At 46.7% G+C, this 19,483-nt stretch overlaps 1 protein-coding gene across 2 annotated transcripts in view; it reads left to right on the top strand.

Annotated features, from left to right (window-relative positions):
- Window positions 1–9,085, top strand: part of LOC122541501 (neural proliferation differentiation and control protein 1-like) — a 32,805-nt gene extending 23,720 nt beyond the window's left edge. Inside the window, exon 7 of one of the 2 annotated variants that reach the window (XM_043678323.1) lies at window positions 9,034–9,085. In XM_043678323.1, coding sequence (XP_043534258.1) covers window positions 9,034–9,066 — 33 coding nt within the window. In that variant the 3' untranslated portion in view covers window positions 9,067–9,085. Of the gene's footprint in view, window positions 1–1,271; window positions 2,380–9,033 lie in introns of those variants that run through there. The other variant, XM_043678322.1, reaches the window with a different exon arrangement.
- The last annotated feature ends 10,398 nt before the right edge of the window (window positions 9,086–19,483 follow it).

Here is a 19,483-nt window from a genome sequence, read left to right as displayed (position 1 = left end):
CCAAATAAAATATTCCACAGAGGTGGGCTGCTGATGCTGTATGAGGCTCTGGTCAGACTGTATTTGGAATATGGTAAGCAGTTTTGGACCCTGTATCTAAGGAAGGATGTGCTGGAATTGGAGGGGGTTCAGAGGAGATTTACAAGAATGATCCTAAGAATTAAGGGCTTGTCATGTGAGGAAAGGTTGAGGACTCTGGGTCTGTACTCGATAGAGTTTAGAAGGATGACGGGGATCTGATTGAAGCTCACAGAATACTGAGAGGCCTGGATGGAGTGGACATTGACAAGATGCTCCCACTAGTGAGAGGGACTCTGACCCGATGATACAGCCTCAGGGTGAAGGCATGACCCTTTCGATTTTAGATGGGGAGGAATTTCTTCAGCCAGAGGATGGGGAATCTGTGGAACTACTTGCCACAGAGGGCTGTTGAGGCCAAGTCATTGAGTGTATTTAAGATAAAGATAAATAAGTCCTTGATAAGTAAGGGGGTCAAGGGTTACAGGGAGAAGGCAGGAGAATGGGATTGAGAAACATCAGCCATGATTGAATGGGGGAGCAGACTTGATGGGCAGAATGGCCTAATTCTGCTCCTATATCTTATGGTCTTATGGTCTAACTAGTAAATTGAAGAAACACACCCTTTAAGTGGTCATTTTAATTAAAACAAAAGTTTAAAGAAAACTATGAACTTGAAATTAAATTACCATATTTAGGAGGAGAAGATGTGCTCTTATATCACACAATCATGGTGTCAATAGGGCACAGAAAGAAGCCATTCTGCCCATCATGTCTGCACCAGTTTTATTGCCCTCCATTTCTAACTGAGTACCCGTCCAATGCACCTCTGGAGTGCCTCGGTTGAAGCTGCCTCTCCCACATTTCCAGGCCGTACATTCCCACAAGTGTGTCAGGGGTGACATGTGACACTTCCCTTTGAATTCCACATGGATCTCCTTGCTCAGAGCTGGAACCACTACCACTGCACCATCTGCAGTCCCTTGTTATCACAGAACCTCCACGGTGGAGAATTCTAGAGATTCACCAGCCTCAGACCGAAGACATTGCACCTCACCTCGCTCAGAGCTGGTCCAATGGTCCAAGTTAAGGATTGAGATTAAAGTCTCCTGGAACATTAGCTGGTTGAAAGGGAGACAGTTCTGATAGTGGGGGCTGACTGTGCTGTGCTCACTCAGGTTGTTAGTGTGAGTTATGATGTGTGATTGCTGACCACTGCTAACCTCAGTCTCCCCCGTCTCTATCCAATCCAGGCAGGCGAGATGGAAATCTACAACCCTCTGTTCAACGCCTCTGTCCTCCGAGCTGCTTCATCTGACAGGGAACACTAGCAACATCCCCCCCCCCCCCCCCCACCCCCGGCCAAACCCAGACCGAGAGGCATCTCTGCTTTCCCCTTTGCTGAGTAACCCAGCGCTGTTTCCTGACAGTGATTTCACTTCAGTCACCATCACCCCCCCCTCAGTGCCCCTGCAGCTCTGTGGGGGAAACCCCATTCCTCATCTGTATTGTTGAGGGGATGAGGCCCAAAGGAAATTGACCCTCGTGATTCCTCAGAATTTTTCTGGAGTGGCACAGGGATCCTCGCCTGGAGCATTGGGGGGAATTGGTGCAAGTGTGCAGAGCTCAGATGGGAAAGGTCAGTCCTCACTTGACTGGCGCAGTCTCAGTAAACCCAGAGACCAGGCCCATCCGTATGTCCCATTGTGATGATTCAACTTTCTTCCTTCAGGGAATGGGACATAGGAAGAAAATCCAAATCAACCACTCCGACTGTCAGCTGAGTTCACCCCAATTCTTGATTCACCCTCCCGTGAGCAGATCCTCTGGCTGTGGACAGAAGGTTAATTTGAATCACCCAAACTATCACAGTCATGCCTTTACACGTCCATCCCCCAACAGGGAGGGCCTGAAAGGCTCTCTCATACCTCCTGTACTGTCCCTTTAGTGCCTGACTGTATTTGTTCTCTATTCCTGATGAAGGGCATTTGCCTGAAACACTGATTTTCCTGCTCCTCAGATGCTGCCTGACCTGCTATGCTTTTCCAGCACCACTCTGATCTAAACTATGGTTTCCAGCATCTGCAGTCCTCACTTTCACCCTGTATTTGTTCTCACTTTGAATAACTTCCACTTTTACACCTCTCACTATCTGCGTGTCAGAGGGCTGGCCATGGATACCCACACAGGCTCCAATTACAGAGGTCTCTTTGTTGGGTACATGGGACATTCCTTATTCCAGTCCTACTTGGTCCCCACTCATACCTCTTTCTCTGACACCAAATTCATCAGGACTGCTTCCAATTTCCATCCTCTCTCACCTCCACTTGGTCCATCTCTGACTTTTCCCTTCCTTCCTATGGGTGGCACGGTGGCTCAGTGGTTCGAACTGCAGCCTCACAGCACCAGGGTCCCAGGTTCGCTTCCTGCCTCGGATGACTGTCTGTGTGGAGTTTGCACATTCTTTCCTCCGGGTGCTCCGGTTTCCTCCCACAGTCAAAGATGTGCAGTTCAGGTGAATTGGCCATGTTAAATTGCCTGTAGTGTTAGATGCATTAGTCAGAGTGAAATGGGTCTGGGTGGGTTACTCTTCGGAGGGTCCGTGTGGAGTTGTTGGGCCGAAGGGCCAGCTTCCACACTGTAGGGAATCTAATCTTCACAGGATACCTACAATGTGGAAAGAGGCCGTTCAGCCCATTGACTCTACACCGACCCTCCAAACACCATCCTGCCCCTAACCCTGCAACCCTTAATTTAACGTGGCCAATCCAGCTAACCTGCACATCCCCTGGACACAACAGTTTGGCCAGTGCACCCTAACAAGGGCATCATTGGGAAGAAACCGGAGCACCCCGAGGAGACCCACACAGACATAGGGAGAATGTGCAAACTCCATATGGGCAGTTGCCCAAGGCTGGAATTGAACCTGGGTCCCTGGCGCTGTGAGGCAGCAGTGCTAACCACTGAGCCATCATGCCACCCTTGACTTTACAGTGTCTATTTCCAGGGATATCTATTACAAGCTGCTGCCTCCCACAATTCCCTGGAATACACCTCCTCACACCTTGCTTCCTGCAAGGATTCCACTCCATTCTCCCAGTTTCTCTGTCTCCGTTACGTCTGTGGCCTTCCACTAGGCTGCCTCCAACATGATCTCCTCTTTCCTTGACAAAGGATTCCCCCTGACCCCCACCATGGTCAACAAGATCCTCAACCATGTCTTACCCATCTCCCACATCCTGCCATCGCTTCTTCCTGTCCTTTCCAGAACAACGATTGGGATCCACTAGTCCTCACTTTCCACATTCAAAGGACCATCCTCCGCCATTTCTGCCCCGTCCAGCACGGTGTCCTCCACCAAACACACCTTGCCCTCCCCTCCACTGTCAGCATTCCATGGGGACCACTCCCTTCATCCCTGGGTGCACTCCTCCATCACTCAGAACACTTCCTCACTATTCCCGGCACCCAACCTAGTGATCGCAGAAGGTGGGACCCTTGCCCCTTCCCGTCCTCGCTGTCCAAACACACCCTCCAAATGAAGCAACGATTCACTTGTCCTTATTTCAGTCTGGTTTACTATACTCGCTGCTCACAACGTGGTCTCCTTCACGTTGGCAAGACCCAAGCACAGACCTACTGACCATTTTGCAGAACATCTCCGTTCTGTCTGCAAGGATGACCCTGAGCTCCCAGTTACTTGCCATTTCGACACTCCCTTTGTTCCCCTGCAAACATTTCTGACCTGGGCTGGCCCCAATGTTCCAACACAGCATTAAGTCGAAAATCAACGCCTCATTTTCTGTTTAGATCCTCTACAAGTTTTCAACTTTGAATTAAATAACTTCAGGAACTGACCACATTATGTCTGTTTTTCTTATATTCTCTCCACTCCCACTCTACCCTTGTCTCCTTTGTGTCTTGTTTACTTTGCTCTTTAGCAGAGAGGACCCATTCTCTGTCTTTCACACTTTAATTTACACCTATTTTACATCTCTTTTACTCTTCCACCACGATTAAAAAGACTCTTTGTCTTTTGCCTCTACTATCTGTCCCCTTGTGTCTCCTCCAACTCTGACAAAAAGTATGAAAGGTACATTTCCCAGCTTCTTTTCAGTTCTGAAGAAGATTTTTTAAAAATCAGATTTGAAAATGAACTCCATTTCTGTCTCTGAGGTTGTTGATTCCTCCAGTATTTGAACAGAATTTTCTGTCTCCCTCTCTTCACTGCCACCTCCCCTCCAGTGTCTCTATCACAAATAAAGATGATGTTTCAAGTTTTGTTTTAGAAAGACCTGTTCTTCTCAAGGGCCCTGTGATGTTCCACCTACAGTGCATTGGTCTTGTAGATGCCACAATTATCCCTGGACCATTTGACAAATGGCAGAGTAGGAAGTCATTGACCTGACAATAAAGCTCAGATGACCTTTCTGATGTCACAATGGTTGCCTTCACTGTCTCGAGTTGCCTCCCTGGTCAAACTGGTCATCCAGGAGACCAGCTGTATTGACCCACACCATACCACGTGGGGTGGCACGGTGGCTCAGTGGTTAGCACTGCTGCCTCACAGCACCAGGGTCCCAGGTTCGATTCCAGTCTCGAGCGACTGTCTGTGTGGAGTTTGCACATTCTCCCTGTGTCTGCGTGGGTTTCCTCCAGGTGCTCCAGTTTCCTCCCTCAGTCCAAACATGTGCAGGTTAGGTGAATTGGCCATGCTAAATTGTTTGTGAAGCATTAGTCAGAGGGAAATGGGTCTGGGTGGGTTACGAGGTAAAAACAATGACTGCAGATGCTGGAAACCAGATTCTGGATTAGTGGTGCTGGAAGAGCACAGCAGTTCAGGCAGCATCCAAGGAACAGTAAAATCGACAGTTCGGGCAAAAGCCCTTCATCAGGTTACTCTTTGGAGGGTTGGTGTGGACTGGTAGGGCCAAAGGACCTGTTTCCACACTGTAGGGAATCTAATCTAATCCTGATGTCAGGCTGAGCTGAGGTCCAGGACAGGCAGGTTCAGGAAAGCATGTGGGGCAGATTATGTGGAGAAAGAGCATGGTTTGGGAGCTCGCTCTCTGCACATCAGCAAAGATTTAGCACAAATTTAATGGTATTGTTCAAAATTGTGAGGATCACAGGAGTTGGAGTAGGCCATTCAGCCCCTTGAGCCTGCTCCACCATTCCTCAGCTATACTGACCATCACCCTCCATGCTGTTCAACTACCTTATCCCCACATCCACTGAGGTCATTCATATTCTGGTCTCCTTCCTATCGCAAAGATGTTGTGAAACTTGAAAGGGTTCAGAAAAGATCTACAAGAATATTGCCAGGGTTGGAGGATTTGAGCTGTGGGGAAAGGTTGAATAGGCTGGGGCTGTTTTCCCTGGAGTGTCGGAGGCTGAAGGGTGACCTTATAGAGGTTTATAAAATCCTGACTGGCATGGATCAGGTAAATAGACCAGATCTTTTCCCTGGAGTGGGGGAGTCCAGAACCAGAGGGCATAGATATAAAAGAGACCTAAGGGGCAACCTTTTCACGCAGAAATGAGCTGCCAGAGGAAGTGGTGGAGGCTAGTACAATTGCAACATTTAAGAGGCATTTGGATGGATTTTAGATTACATTACATTACATTACAGTGTGGAAACAGGCCCTTCAGCCCAACAAGTCCACACCGACCCGCCGAAGCACAACCCACCCATACCCCTACATTTACCCCTTACCTAACACTACGGGCAATTTAGCATGGCCAATTCACCTGACCCTGCACATCTTTGGACTGTGGGAGGAAACCGGAGCACCCGGAGGAAACCCACGCAGACACGGGGAGGACGTGCAAGCTCCACACAGTCAGTCCCCTGAGGCGGGAATTGAACCCGGGTCTCTGGCGCTGTGAGGTAGCAGTGCTAACCACTGGGCCACCATGCCACCCATGGGTATATGAATAGGAAGGGTTTGGAGGGATTTGGGTTGGGTGCTGGCATGTGGAACTAGATTGGGTTGGGATATCTGGTTGGCATGGACGGGTTGGACCAAAGGGTCTGTTTCCATGCTGTTTTCTTTCCCAAAATGCAGCACCTCACATTTATCTAAATTAAACTGTACCTGCCACTTCTCAGCCCATCGGCCCATCTGATCAAGATTCTGTTGTAATCTGAAGTAAACTTCTTCGCTGTCCACTATACCTCCAATTTTAGTGTCATCTGCAAACCAGATGAGCACCCAGAGAAAACACATGTAGATACTGGGAGATTGTGCAAACTCCACACAGGCTGGAATCGAACCTGGGTCCCTGGTGATGTGAGGCAGCAGTGCTAAACACTGAGCCACCGTGCCACCCCTAATTTGAACCTGGTACCTCTCTCATTTCAACACTGTTGAAAACCCGAAGCAAGGATCATACCCCTTGACCAACAAGCCACAGGCACACCCCTCAGCCTCCAATGCTGCAGGGAAAGCATCCCCAGCCTATTCAGCCTCTCCCTATAGCTCATCCCTAGTAACATCCTTGTAAATCTTCTCTGTACCCTTTCAAGTTTCACAACATCCTTCCTATAGGAGAGACCAGAATTGAACACAGTATTGCAAAAGTGACCTAACAGAGGTCCTGTACAGCTGCAACATAACCTCTCAACTCCTATATTCAGTGTCTAGATTAGAGTGGTGCTGGAAAAGCACAGCAGGTCAGGCAGCATCCGAGGAGCAGGAAAATTAACTATTTGGGCAAAAGCCCTTCATCAGGAATTCACTCTAATTTAGACTCTGATTTCCAGCATCTGCAGTTCTCACTTTTGCCTCCTATACTCAGTGCACTGACCAATAAAGGCTAGTGGAGCAAATGTCTTCTTCACTGTCCTGTCTACTGTGACTCCATTTTCAAGGAATTGTGAACCTGCACTCCAAGGTCTGTTTGTTCACCAACACTCCCCAGAACCTTACCATGAAGTGTATAAGTCTTGCCTTTCCAAAGTATAGCACCTTACATTTATCTAAATTAAACTCCACCTGTCACTCCTTGAGTCATTGGCCCATCTGATCACGGGGAGAATGTGCAAACTCCACACACAGTTGCCCGAGGCTGGAATTGAACCCGAGTCCCTGGCGCTGTGAGGCAGCAGTGCTAACCACTGAGCCACCATGATGAGGGTGGCACGGTAGCTCAGTGGTTTAGGGTGGCATAGTGACTCAGTGGTTAGCACTGCTGCCTCACAGCACCAGGGGCCCAGTTCGAATCCAGCCTCAGGCAACTGTCCGTGTGGAGTTTGCACTGTCTCCGTGTCTGCACGGGTTTCCTCTGGGTGCTCTGGTTTCCACCCACATGCAAAGATGTGCAGGTTAGGTGAATTGGCCATGCTAAATTGCCCATAGTGTCCAGGGATGTGTAAGTTAGGTGCATTAGTCAGGGGTAAATGTAAGGTACTAGGTGGGGGATTGGGTCCGGGTGGATTACTCTTCAGAGGGTCAGTGTGGACTTGTTGGGCCGAAGGGCCTGTTTCCACAGAGATTCTAAAATCCTATAAAAAGACAGATTGAGCAGTTTAGACTCATACTCTCTGGAGTTTAGAAGAATGACAGGAGATTTAACTGAGATATGGAAAATGCTGAAGGGGATTGACAAAGTAGACCTGGAGAGGAGGTTTCCCTTGTGGGACAATCGAGTATGTGAGGATAAGGGATTGCAGATAGATTGAAAACAGAGATGAGGAGAAATTAAAAACTGAAAGAATTGCAGATGTTGCAAATCAGCAACAAACACAGGAATTGTTGTAAAAGCTCAGCAGCCCTGACAGCATCTGTGGAGAGAAACCAGACCCCGTTCTGAGGAAAGGTCACTGGATCCGAAACGTTAACTCTGATTTCTCTTCATGAGGAAAAATTACTTCTCTCACATATAGTGACTCTATATGGAATTCACTCCCCTAGAGTGTGGTGGATGCTGGGACACTGAGTCAATTTAAGGAGAGTGAGAGATTTTTAATTAGTAATGGGGTTGAAGGGTTATGATTTGGAGATGCCGGTGTTGGACTGGGGTGTACAAAGTTAAAAATCACACAACACCCGGTTATAGTCCAACAGGCTTAATTGGAAGCACACTAGCTTTCGGAGTGCTGCTCCTTCATCAGGTGGTTGTGGAGTAGTCCTGATGAAGGTCTATTCCTGAAACGTCGATTCTCCTGCTCCTCAGATGCTGCCTGACCTGCTGTGCTTTTCCAACACCACACTCGTGACTCTGATCTCCAGCATCTGCAGTCCTCACTTTCTCCCAGGTTATGGAGAGCAGGCAGGAAAGTGATGCTGAAAATGTGTTGCTGGAAAAGCGCAGCAGGTCAGGTAGCATCCAAGAGCAGGAGAATTGACGTTTCAGGCATAAGCCCTTCTTCAGGAATTCCCGAAACATCGATTCTCCTGTTCCCTGGATGCTGCCTGACCTGCTGCGCTTTTCCAGCAACACATTTTCAGCTCTGATCTCCAGCATCTGCAGTCCTCACTTTCTCCAGGAAAGTGATGCAGCAAGCTTGAGGGGCTGAATGGCTTACTCCCACTTCTGGTTCTCATGTTTTTACATTTCCTCACACTTTCCAAAGGTAAAACACGGGAAAGGATTTGCAAGAGATTGAATGAAGTCCCACACAAACATGACATCTCATTTCTGCCCATTAAGGCAAGATAAACCATTAGTCCCAGATTGAACCTGAATCATCCCTCACCCAACCCCTCCCCCAGCCTCAAAAACTGCACATTCCTCAGAGCAGACCTGAAACTGCCCTTGGCTAGAGCTGCCATTGTCATGCAGTCATCAAGTGAAAAGCCAAGGGGAAAGAGCTATTCATATTGAACATCAGATAAGATGGAAACACCTTCAAAGAGACAATTCGGCTCAGGCCCTGATTAAAGAGGTTGGATCTCAATCTTTCTGCTTGGAGAATTTCGTAATAATTGAAGAGGCACAGGTATTGTCGTCACTGATCTGCCTTTTGGTGGAATGTGCAATGCTACCAATCATTTCATTGTTACCCATCAGACAACAGAAAGAATTGAAGACACTGCAATGTAGTGGCAAGTCAGAATATTAAGGATGCCAGAGAATGACTCGAAGATTAATCGGGAGGAAGCTGGTTTGATATGTAAAAATTATAGCATTTGGATGTGAACATACAAAGTGTGGTTAGTAAATTAGCAAATGACACCAAAATTGGAGGAATAGTGGACGGTGAAGAAGCGCCAGGGACCGGGGTTCAATTCCAGCCTCAAGCAACTGTCTGTGTGGAGTTTGCACATTCTCCCCTTGTCTGCGTGGGTTTCCTCCCGCAATCCAAAAAGATGTGCAGGTCAGGTGAATTGGCCATACTAAATTGTCCATAGTGCCAGGTGCATTAGTCAGCGGGAAATAGGTCTGGGTGTGTTACTCTTCGGAGGGTCGGTGTGGACTTGTTGGGCTGAAGGGCCTGTATCCACACTGTAGGGAATCTAATCTAATCTCTCGGATCAATCGAATGACCCTCCTCTGAACTGCAATAATATCCCTCCTCAAGTAAGCTGACTAAAACTTTACACAATACACCAAATTCAGACTCATTAATGCATTATACATAGGTTTAAAGGGAGAGGGGAAAGATTTACAAGGGACCTGAGAGACACAGAGGGTGGTGCATGTATGGAATGAGCTTCCAGAGGGGGTGGGAGAGGCTGGGGCATTTACAACATTTAAAAGGCACCTGGATGGGATTAAGAATAGGAAAGGTTCAGAGGAATATTGGCCAAATGCAGGCAAATGGGACTAGATTAATTTAGGGTCTATCTGGTCGGCATGTACGAGTTGGACTGAAGGGTCTGTTTCTGTGCTGTATATCTCTATGATTCCAAGCAATAAGACAGACAGTATGGAAAGGGTCAGGAATCTAACATCAGGCACTGCAGGTAACTGGACAAGGAGACAGTCAAGGAGAAAGTGAGGACTGCAGATGCTGGAGATCAGAGCTGAAAATGTGTTGCTGGAAAAGCGCAACAGGTCAGGCAGCATCCAAGGAGCAGGAGAATCGACGTTTCGGGCATGAGCCTGAAGAAGGGCTCATGCCCGAAATGTCGATTCTCCTGCTCCTTGGATGCTGCCTGACCTGCTGCGCTTTTCCAGCAACACATTTTCAGCAAGGAGACAGTCAATGCAGGATTAAGGGTGTTGTACTTAAATGCACACAGTATACAAAAAAGGTAAATGAGCTTAATGCGTAGATTGAAATTAGCAGGTACAATGTTGTTGGGTATCACAGAGACATGGCTGTAAGGGGATCAGGACTGGAAATTAAATATCCAAGGGTACATATCCTATCGAAAGGACAGGCAGATGGACAGAGGAGGTGGGGTTGCCATGTTAATAAGAAATGAAATATAATCGATAACAAAAACTGATATAGAGTAAGAAGGCATAAAACTTGTATGGGTGGTTGAGGAACTGCAAAGGAGAAAAGACCCCCATGGGAGTTATGTTCTAGCAGTAGTCAGGATGTGGGGCAGAAAATAAATCAGGACATTGAAAAGACATACAGGAAATGTACTACATCAGTAAACATGGGCGCTTCAATATGCAGGTGGACAGGGAAAGTCAGGTGGCAGATCTCATGGAAAGGAATTTGTGGAATGTCTACGCGATGGTTTCTTTGGAGCAGCTTGTGGTAGAGCCCAGTAGGGAACAGGCAACACTGGATTTGGTGATGTGTAACGAGGCAGATTTGATTAGAAAGCTGAAGGTGATAGAACCCCTCGGATCTGAGGGTGCAGGTGTTGGACTGGGGTGGACAAATCAGAAATCACACAACATCAGGTCATAGTCCAGCAGGTTTATTTGAAATCGTAAGCTTTTGGAGCACTGCTCCTTCATCAGACGAAGGATTACAGGTTTTATAAAACTTCAAATTTCTGCAAAGATGCAAGAAAACAGAGAAGTTCCCAAAACCCCTCTCATAATATGATGGAATTCACCCTGAAGTTTGAGAGGGAGAAACAGGAATCTGATGTAACAGTTTTACAACTGAGTGAAGGTAACACCAAAGACATAGGGAGGAGTTGGAGAGATTTGATTGGAAGGTGAATCTAGCAGGAAAGACTGTGGAGCAGCAATGGTAGGGGTTCCTGGGGGGAGGTAGTTCGGGGAGCACAGCAGAAATTCATTCCAAGGAAGAAGGAATCTACTCAGGCGAGGATGAGGTAACCATGGCTGATGGGGGAAATCAGTCGTAGCAGTGTGGACCTTATAGAGGTTTACAAAATTACGAGGGGCATGGATAGGGTAAATAGGCAAAGTCTTTTCCCTGGGGTGGGCGAGTCCAGAACTAGAGGTCTTAGGTTTAGGGTGAGAGGGGAAAGATATAAAAGAGACCTAAGGGGCAACTTTTTCACACAGTGGGTGGTACGTGTATGGAATGAGCTGCCAGAGGAAGTGGTGGAGGCTGGTACAATTGCAACATTTAAGAGGCATTTGAATGGGTATATGGATAGGAAGGGTTTGGAGGGATATGGGCCGGGTGCTGGCAGGTGGGACTAGATTGGGTTTGGGATATCTGGTCGGCATGGATGGGTTGGACCGAAGGGTCTGTTTCCATGCTGTACATCTCTATGACGCTATGACTCTATCTGCAAGATGCTCTGCAGAAATTCACAAAGGCTCCTTCATAGCATCTTCCAAATCTTCAACCACTTCCATCTAGAAGCACAAGGGCAGCAGATAGATGGGAACATCACCCCCTGCAAGTTCCCCTCTGAGTCCTTCACCTTCTTTGATTTGGAAATATATCAACGTTCCTGTATTGTCCCTGAGTCAAAATCCAGAACAGACCCTTCCTGACAAAGGCCAGGGTATTCCTCAATCCCAGGGACTGCAGCAATTCAAGAAGACACCTCCCCCAGATCAACAAGGGGCAGCCAATAAATGCGGCTCAAAATGTTACTTTGATATTATTGATGGTGATCTGTTTCTTTTTCTGTGGCATGTCGATGAAAGATCTCCTGTTTTGAAAAGCATCCCCCCCACATTTGTTTTATCCCAGCTTCATTTCTTAGCGCACAGGATTTCAGAATAATGTCAGCCACACAATGTCAGCTACTGTCCATCTGCATGGTGAGTGCCCCTTTAAAGCAGAGAGTTTCATGTTCCCCATTTTCACTGAAGCAGAAAGTCATGGTCCTGACTTTCAGTAAATGGTTTCCCTTGTCACTCTCTCCCATTGTAACACTGCAATCCGGTGATTGTTTTAACAATTTGCAGGAACCTGGCCAGTGTAAATATGCTCCCCTGTCCTCAGGGCTCCTCAGTCCTGTAGAATAGGCTTGAGTTAATTGCTTATCCCTTTGAAGTGTACTGAGTTAGTGAGTGAGTGTATCCTCCCTGGCGTAATGCTGACATTAAACTTGCATCCCACAGCACGGACCTATGCCATTCCCCTGTAGCATTGACCTGTGGCCCTGTCTGCATTACTGCATGGGGCAGTGACTGCGCTGACTTTGTAACAGGCACCTAGACTGAACACACCATCCCACAGACCAAGACCAGGCCTGAACATGGGCCAGAAGGTATCTGCTTCCGCGGGTTGTCACTCAGTCACTGAGTCACAAACAGCTCCCCCAGCATCGTCCAGTAAGAAAATGGCCGCTCGCTCTCTCCAACCAGTTTGATCGTGCGAAGCAGATCTCAGCATCCAGTGAGGTAGAGACAGAGAAGTTAAGGTAGGCTACCGCAGGTCAACGATACTGAAAACCATCAGAAGATACAGTATGTTAAAGGCCACTCGGCCCATTATGCATGGTCTGGCTCTTTCCAGTGGTTCACTTCGTTCTCCATAAAAAATTTCCTCCTTTCAGAAGGACTGACGGACTTGGCTTCCAGTGTCGTTTCCCACAGCACATTCCAGATCACAGCTACACTTAGGGAGGGAGTCTCAGGATTCCGACCCAGCAACACTGAAGGAACAATGATATACAGCCAAGTCAGGAGGGTTAGGGGGGTACCTACAAGGGGTGGTGTTCCCATGGATCTACTGCCATTGTACTTCGAGATGGTAATGGGGAAGTTACTGGATTAGGAGCCTCAGCATATTTCTACAGTGCAGCTTGCAAAGGTAAAAGATAAAGTTGCTATTGTCTTACCAGACCCTCATTAGAAGTAGGTGCTTGGTGATGGTTTAAACTATGGACCACCATGCCTCAGGCAAAGGGAGAGGGTGAGAAGGAGAGTTCTTCATGGTAACTTCTGCTACTGAGAGTCGGTAGTGGAAGGAGTGAATGTTTATGGATGTGGTGCCAATCAAGTGGGTGTTTTGTTTTGGAAAGTATCAAAAGCTTCTTGAGTGCTGTTGGAGTTACCCCCATCCAGGCAAGTGGGGAATATTCCATCACCCTCCTGTGAATTACACACCCAAAAATTCTCAGGTGCTTGTCTTGTAGCTATAGTATATATATTACTAGGAGGAGAAAGTGAGGACTGCAGATGCTGGAGATCAGAGCTGAAAATGTGTTGCTGGAAAAGCGCAGCAGGTCAGGCAGCATCCAGGGAACAGGAGAATCGACGTTTCGGGCATAAGCCCTTCTTCAGGGCTTATGCCCGAAACGTCGGTTCTCCTGCTCCTTGGATGCTGCCTGACCTGCTGCGCTTTTCCAGCAACACATTTTCAGCTTGGAGAAGTCATTGCCTGGCACTTGGTGTGGTACAAATGTCATTTGCCACTTTTCAGCCCAAGCCTTGGATATTGTCCAGGTCTTGCTGCATTTGGACATAGACTGCTTGGAGGCATCTTCTGGAAAACTGTGCCTATTTCTGGTCTCCTTGTTCTAGGAAGGATATTATTAAGCTGGAGAAGGTTCAGAAGTGATTTCCCAAGATCTTGCCGCATCCTGGGGAGTGTTTGAGAGTTACAAGGAGAAGTTGGATAAGCTGGGACGTTTTTCCCTGGAGTGTAGGAGGTTGAGGGGTGGCCTTATCGAGTTTTATAAAGTAATGAGAGGTACTGATAAAGTGACTGGCAGATGTCTTTTTCCTAGGGAGGTGATTTCAAGACTAGGGAAGATATTTTTAAGGTGAGAGGAGAACGATTAACAAGGACATAAGGGGCAAGCTTTTTTAACACAGAGAGTGGTTCAGATGTAAAATTAACTTCCTGAGGAAGTGATGGATGTGGGTACAGTTACAACATTTAAAAGACATTTGGATAAGGACATGAATAGGAAAAGGTTTGGAGGGATATGGGCCAGGAGCAGGCAGATGGGACTGGTTTAGTTTGGGATTATGGTTGGCATGGACTATTATACTGAAGGGTCGGTTTCTGTGCTGTACGACACTATAACTATGCTTCAGGATCTGAGGAGTGACGTATGGTGCTGAACACCGTACAATTATCAGCAAATATCCTCACTTCTGACATAATGATGGAAGGTCACTGATGAAGCAGCTGAAGGTGGCTGACCCTGAGGACATTACCCTGAGCAACTCCTGCAGAGATGTCCTGGAGCTGAGATGATTGACCTCAAACAGCCACAAGAAAATTTCCCTTATTGCAAGATGGCATCAACATTGACAGGATCACAGTGCGATTATAAAGCTCACTGGAACAATGGCAGACCCCAACTGAAACTCCCATGGCTGAGATATTCAGCATGTCCAGCAGTATCGGTGCACTGACAAAAATCTAAAGTGAAAGATGGTAGTGGAGTGTTAAAATACTGTGTGTCCTTGAAGGTTTTTGCCAGGTGCTATGTTGTTGTAGGTTGTTGTTATCATTGCAGAGAGTGCTGGTAATCTCCCAATTGTTCCAGTTTTGATGAATAATCATTGGCCTGAAATGTTCTTAGTCGCTCCCTCGCCTGCTGCTTCCTGCATTTATTTTCAGTGTTGTGTTTTTGTGGTACACTTTGAAAATGAGTCCGAATGAAATAATCACCAATACAGATAGATGTCCGATAGATCCACTGCCCAGTGAGGAGCTGCTGAAGCTATTAGAGGTAATCAGTACCTGGCCCATTATTGAGCAGGTCCCAATGGCCTGGGTAACTACAGCTTACTAACTGCAGTAAGTGAGCTGCAGACTGCACTGCGAACCTTTGGAGTCAGGGTAACTCAGCCATTGTCCAACGCCCCGTAACAGCTCAACAAGAGACTCAGGAATGTCCCGTTCCAGAGCTGCGGCTCGAGATAGTGTCATAGAGTCATGCAGCATTGAAACAGACTCTTCAGTCCAAACAGAATCCCAAACTAAACTAGTCCCACCTGCCTGCTCCTGGCCCATATCCCTCCAAACCTTTTCCTATTCATGACCTTATCCAAATACCTTTTAAACGTTGTAATTGTACCCACATCCACCACTTCCTCAGTACATCCACCACAAGCGAACCACCCTCTGTGTAACAAATTTAACTCACTGTCATCTCAAGATCCCAAATCCTGCTGCAGAAATCTCCATACAGAAGCTAGGCCAACACTTCAGTGTGGTGTGGAGCCAAGGAGAGGTATAATGGAAACTGTGGGGAGGACAGAAAGGGAAAGGAGGAGATACAATGAGTGGGTGAACATTTAGCAGATGATATTCTCTGTGGTTTTATCACTATATTCCACATTCTGTTCTATTACCCTGATGTATTTATGATTGCATGATGTATGATTTGTCTGGCTTGCAAGCAAAACAATACTTTTCATTATATCCCGATACATGTGATAATCCATCAAATCCAAAGTGGGGAAATCTCATCCCCATTGTACAGAGCATTGGTGAGACTGGACCTTGATCTTCCCAACACCATTCGGTCAGGAGTGAGGATGTTTGCCGACAATTGTACAATGTACAGCACCATTTGTGACCCCTCAGATACTGAGGCAATCTGTGAACAAATGCAACAAAACTCAGAGAATATCCAGGCTTGGGCTGTTAATTGGTAAGTACTATTCACACCACGCAGATACCAAGTAATAGCCAGCTCCAATAAGAGAGTATCTAATCATCACCTCTTGACAGCCGATGGCATTATATTGCTGAACCTGGGGAGTTACCACTGAATTGGACTAGCCATCTAAATACAGCTGGGAACAACAGTCCCCCATCGACAAGGCACAGGTCAGGAGGCTGATGGAATACGCCCCACTTACCTGGATGGGTGAAGCCCCAACAACATCACCTCCATCAGGGAAAGCATGGAAGCTGTTACATCAGTGAGGTAGGCCAAGTGACAAAAGATAGCACCTGACGCTCGACAACGTTGTTATTGGTTGGCTCTGGTGCTAACAGTGGCAAAGTGGAGACATAATGGGTATCACAGTGACATCAGCAAGGAGAGCTCAGCGGTGAGAGATGTGACTCTGATGTTGGTGGGTCCGGTGCAGGTGGTGGAAGAGAGATGGTGCATGGGCATCGTTATCAATGAGGTGACTTAGGTTTGACTCTCTTTAAGCTCTTTCTTTTATTTATTTTCCTTTCTTTCTTATTAAACTATTCAAAACTGGTGGCAATGAAATCCTATCACTGTATTTTACTGTTTTTCTCACTTAAAATACATCTGACAATAATATCATCGTAATATCGAGACACTCAATACCATCCAAGACAAAGCAGCCCCCCCACCGATTGGCACCAAAACTATCACCAAAGACCCTCAGACAGCAACTTCCAAACCCACAATCACTTCCATTAAAAGGACAAGGGCAGCAGATACATTGGAACACCACTCACTGCAATTTCCCCTCCAAGTCACTCACCATCCTGACTTAGAAATATATCGCCGTTTCTTCCGTGTCACTCGATCAAAATCCTGGAATTCCCTCCCTAAGGGCAGTGTGGGTCTACCTACATCACTTGGACTGCAGTGGTTCAAGAAGGGAGCTCAGTCCCACCTTCTCCAGGGCAACTAGAGGCAAGGAACAAATGCTGACCCAGACAGAGAAGGCTTATAAAGTTGGCAAAAAAGTTGGTAATCCTGAGATGTAAATGCAGCAAAGTAAGGCCAAGGAACTGAGAAAGAAAAGGAGAATCCAAACAAACAAGAAATATAAAATGGACTGGTAAAAGCTTCTATATGATTGTAAAACAATAGCAGAGGGTGCATTTACCAGCCAGAAATTTACAGTAAGATCTGATTTAAGATGTAGAAAATGTTGGCATAAGGAATTATTTACCTCAGCAAGGAGGTCAGTGACCAGGGCATGGATTTAAAGGTTAGATGGGACATGAGGAGATGTATCTTTTCTCTCAGAGAGTGGTTAGGATCTGGAATTTACTGCCTGAAAGGGTAAAGGGTAAGAAGGAGTTGGATAGAGCTCTCAAAGATAGTGGAATCAAGGGTTATGGAGATAAGGCAGGAACAGGATACTGATTAGGAATGATCAGCCATGATTATATTGAATGGCGGTGCAGGCTCGAAGGGCTGAATGGCCTACTCCTGCACCTATTGTCTATTGTCTAAATTAGATTAGATTACTTACAGTGTGGAAACAGGCCCTTCGGCCCAACAAGTCCACACCGCCCCGCCGAAGCACAACCCACCCATACCCCTGCATTTACCCCTTACCTAACACTATGGGAAATTTAGCATGGCCAATTTACCTGACCTGCACATCTTTGGACTGCGGGAGGAAACCGGAGCACCCGGAGGAAACTCACGCCAACACGGGGAGAACGTGCAAACTCCACACAGTCAGTCGCCTGAGGCGGGAATTGAACCCAGGTCTCTGGCACTGTGAGGCAGCAGTGCTAACCACTGTGCCACTGTGCCACCACTGTGTAGTAGCAACAGAAACCCTTAACCGGCTTCAACGATATACAGTACATAATTCAAGTCTCATAACCTGTTGGGCTATAGACTGAATGCTGGAAAATGGGATTAGGCAAAATGGACTCAATAGGCAGAGTGGCCTTTTTCTGTGCTGTAAACTACCTCTGATTCTATGAGTTAACGAAATTTGAACAGAAGTCCTCAGTGCATGGAGTTGGCTCTCTGGAAGACTAGTCCAGTGACAGTTCCTGTCAGCACTGTCAACCCTTTGCATTTTGCTGTTTCAAGCCCGAGGTAGCTCAGTGGAGGAATTACTGGCCATTCATTATGAAAATGTAAATCTATACAGTTCAGGAACAGGAGCAAGGCTGATCAGCATAATGACATGGCCAAGCCTCATGGTTTGCACTGACAATAATCCCGTTCTGAAAACTTCCAGTCAGCACGTTACACTGGAAATTAAATCACCAGCATCTCTCTGAATAACTGGGCATTGTGTGTAGGTGATAACAATATTGATACAGGCAGTATGGAGGTATTTTACAGTCAAGATAAACTCATGCAATCACATTTAAAGTCAGATATGGAGAAGGTTGCTGCTTTGTTGACCCTTTTCTGACAGACCCTTCAAATGCAGAGTTTGAAATGCAGGAGTAGAGCTAAGGAAGACATTGGGATCCATGCATTGCCAGACCACATCTTCCCTCTGTACCACAGAATGGAAGCACCTGCATTCCTATAGCTCCTTTCCCACCCTCAAGACATCACAAACTTTCCTGACAACCAATTAAACACAGTCAATAGGAACAGGAGTAGGCCACTCTCTCCCTCAATCCTACTCTGTCATTCAACTAGATCTGCTTTTATTTCTTCTGGGTGTTACATTTATTGCAGAGGGCAGTTCAGAGTCAAGTCACATTGCACACACACACACGGAGTAAGGAGCTTTTTACAATTGACAGTGACGGCCAGCGTTTTAGTCCAGATTTTTATGGAATTCAAATTTTCCCCAGCTGCTGCAGTAGGATTTCAACTCATGTTCCCAGCACACCTGCTAGGATCTCCGGATTACTAGACCAGGGAGTGTACCACAACCACTGCCCCCCTTCAGGCTGACCTTTGACCTCAATGCCATTTGTTTGCACTATCCCCACATCCCTGGAATAGTCTCCAGGGGGGGAGAGAGAGAGAGAGAGAGACTCTCAATGACTGACCTTCCACAAGTTTCTGGGAGATAATTGCAAAGATTCACCATCTTCTGAGCAAAGAAATACCTCCTTATTGTAGTTCTGTGCCAGTGGGCAAGACCCAATCCATATCTACCCTCTCACGCTGGTAAGAGATTTATTAGTTTAAATTTGAAAATCTGGAAAATACAGGCCCACTCTTCTCACTTCACTAAATGAGTATTTTGCATCAGTATTTACTGTGGGAAAGGACATGGAAGGTATAGACTGGAGGGAAATAGATGGTGACATCTTGCAAAATGTCCAGATTACAGAGGAGGAAGTGTTGGATGTCTTGAAACGGTTAAAGGTGGATAAATTCCCAAAACCTGATCAGGTGTACCCGAGAACTCTGTGGGAAGCTAGAGAAGTGATTGCTGGGTCCCTTGCTGAGATATTTGTATCATCGATAGTCACAGGTGAGGTGCCGGAAGACTGGAGGTTGGCAAACGTGGTGCCACTGTTTAAGAAAGGTGGTAAGGACAAGCCAGGGAACTATAGACC

The sequence above is a fragment of the Chiloscyllium plagiosum genome, chromosome 37 (genome assembly GCF_004010195.1).
Source record: "Chiloscyllium plagiosum isolate BGI_BamShark_2017 chromosome 37, ASM401019v2, whole genome shotgun sequence".
Taxonomy (NCBI): domain Eukaryota; kingdom Metazoa; phylum Chordata; class Chondrichthyes; order Orectolobiformes; family Hemiscylliidae; genus Chiloscyllium; species Chiloscyllium plagiosum.
This window is presented reverse-complemented; position numbering and strand designations above follow the sequence as displayed.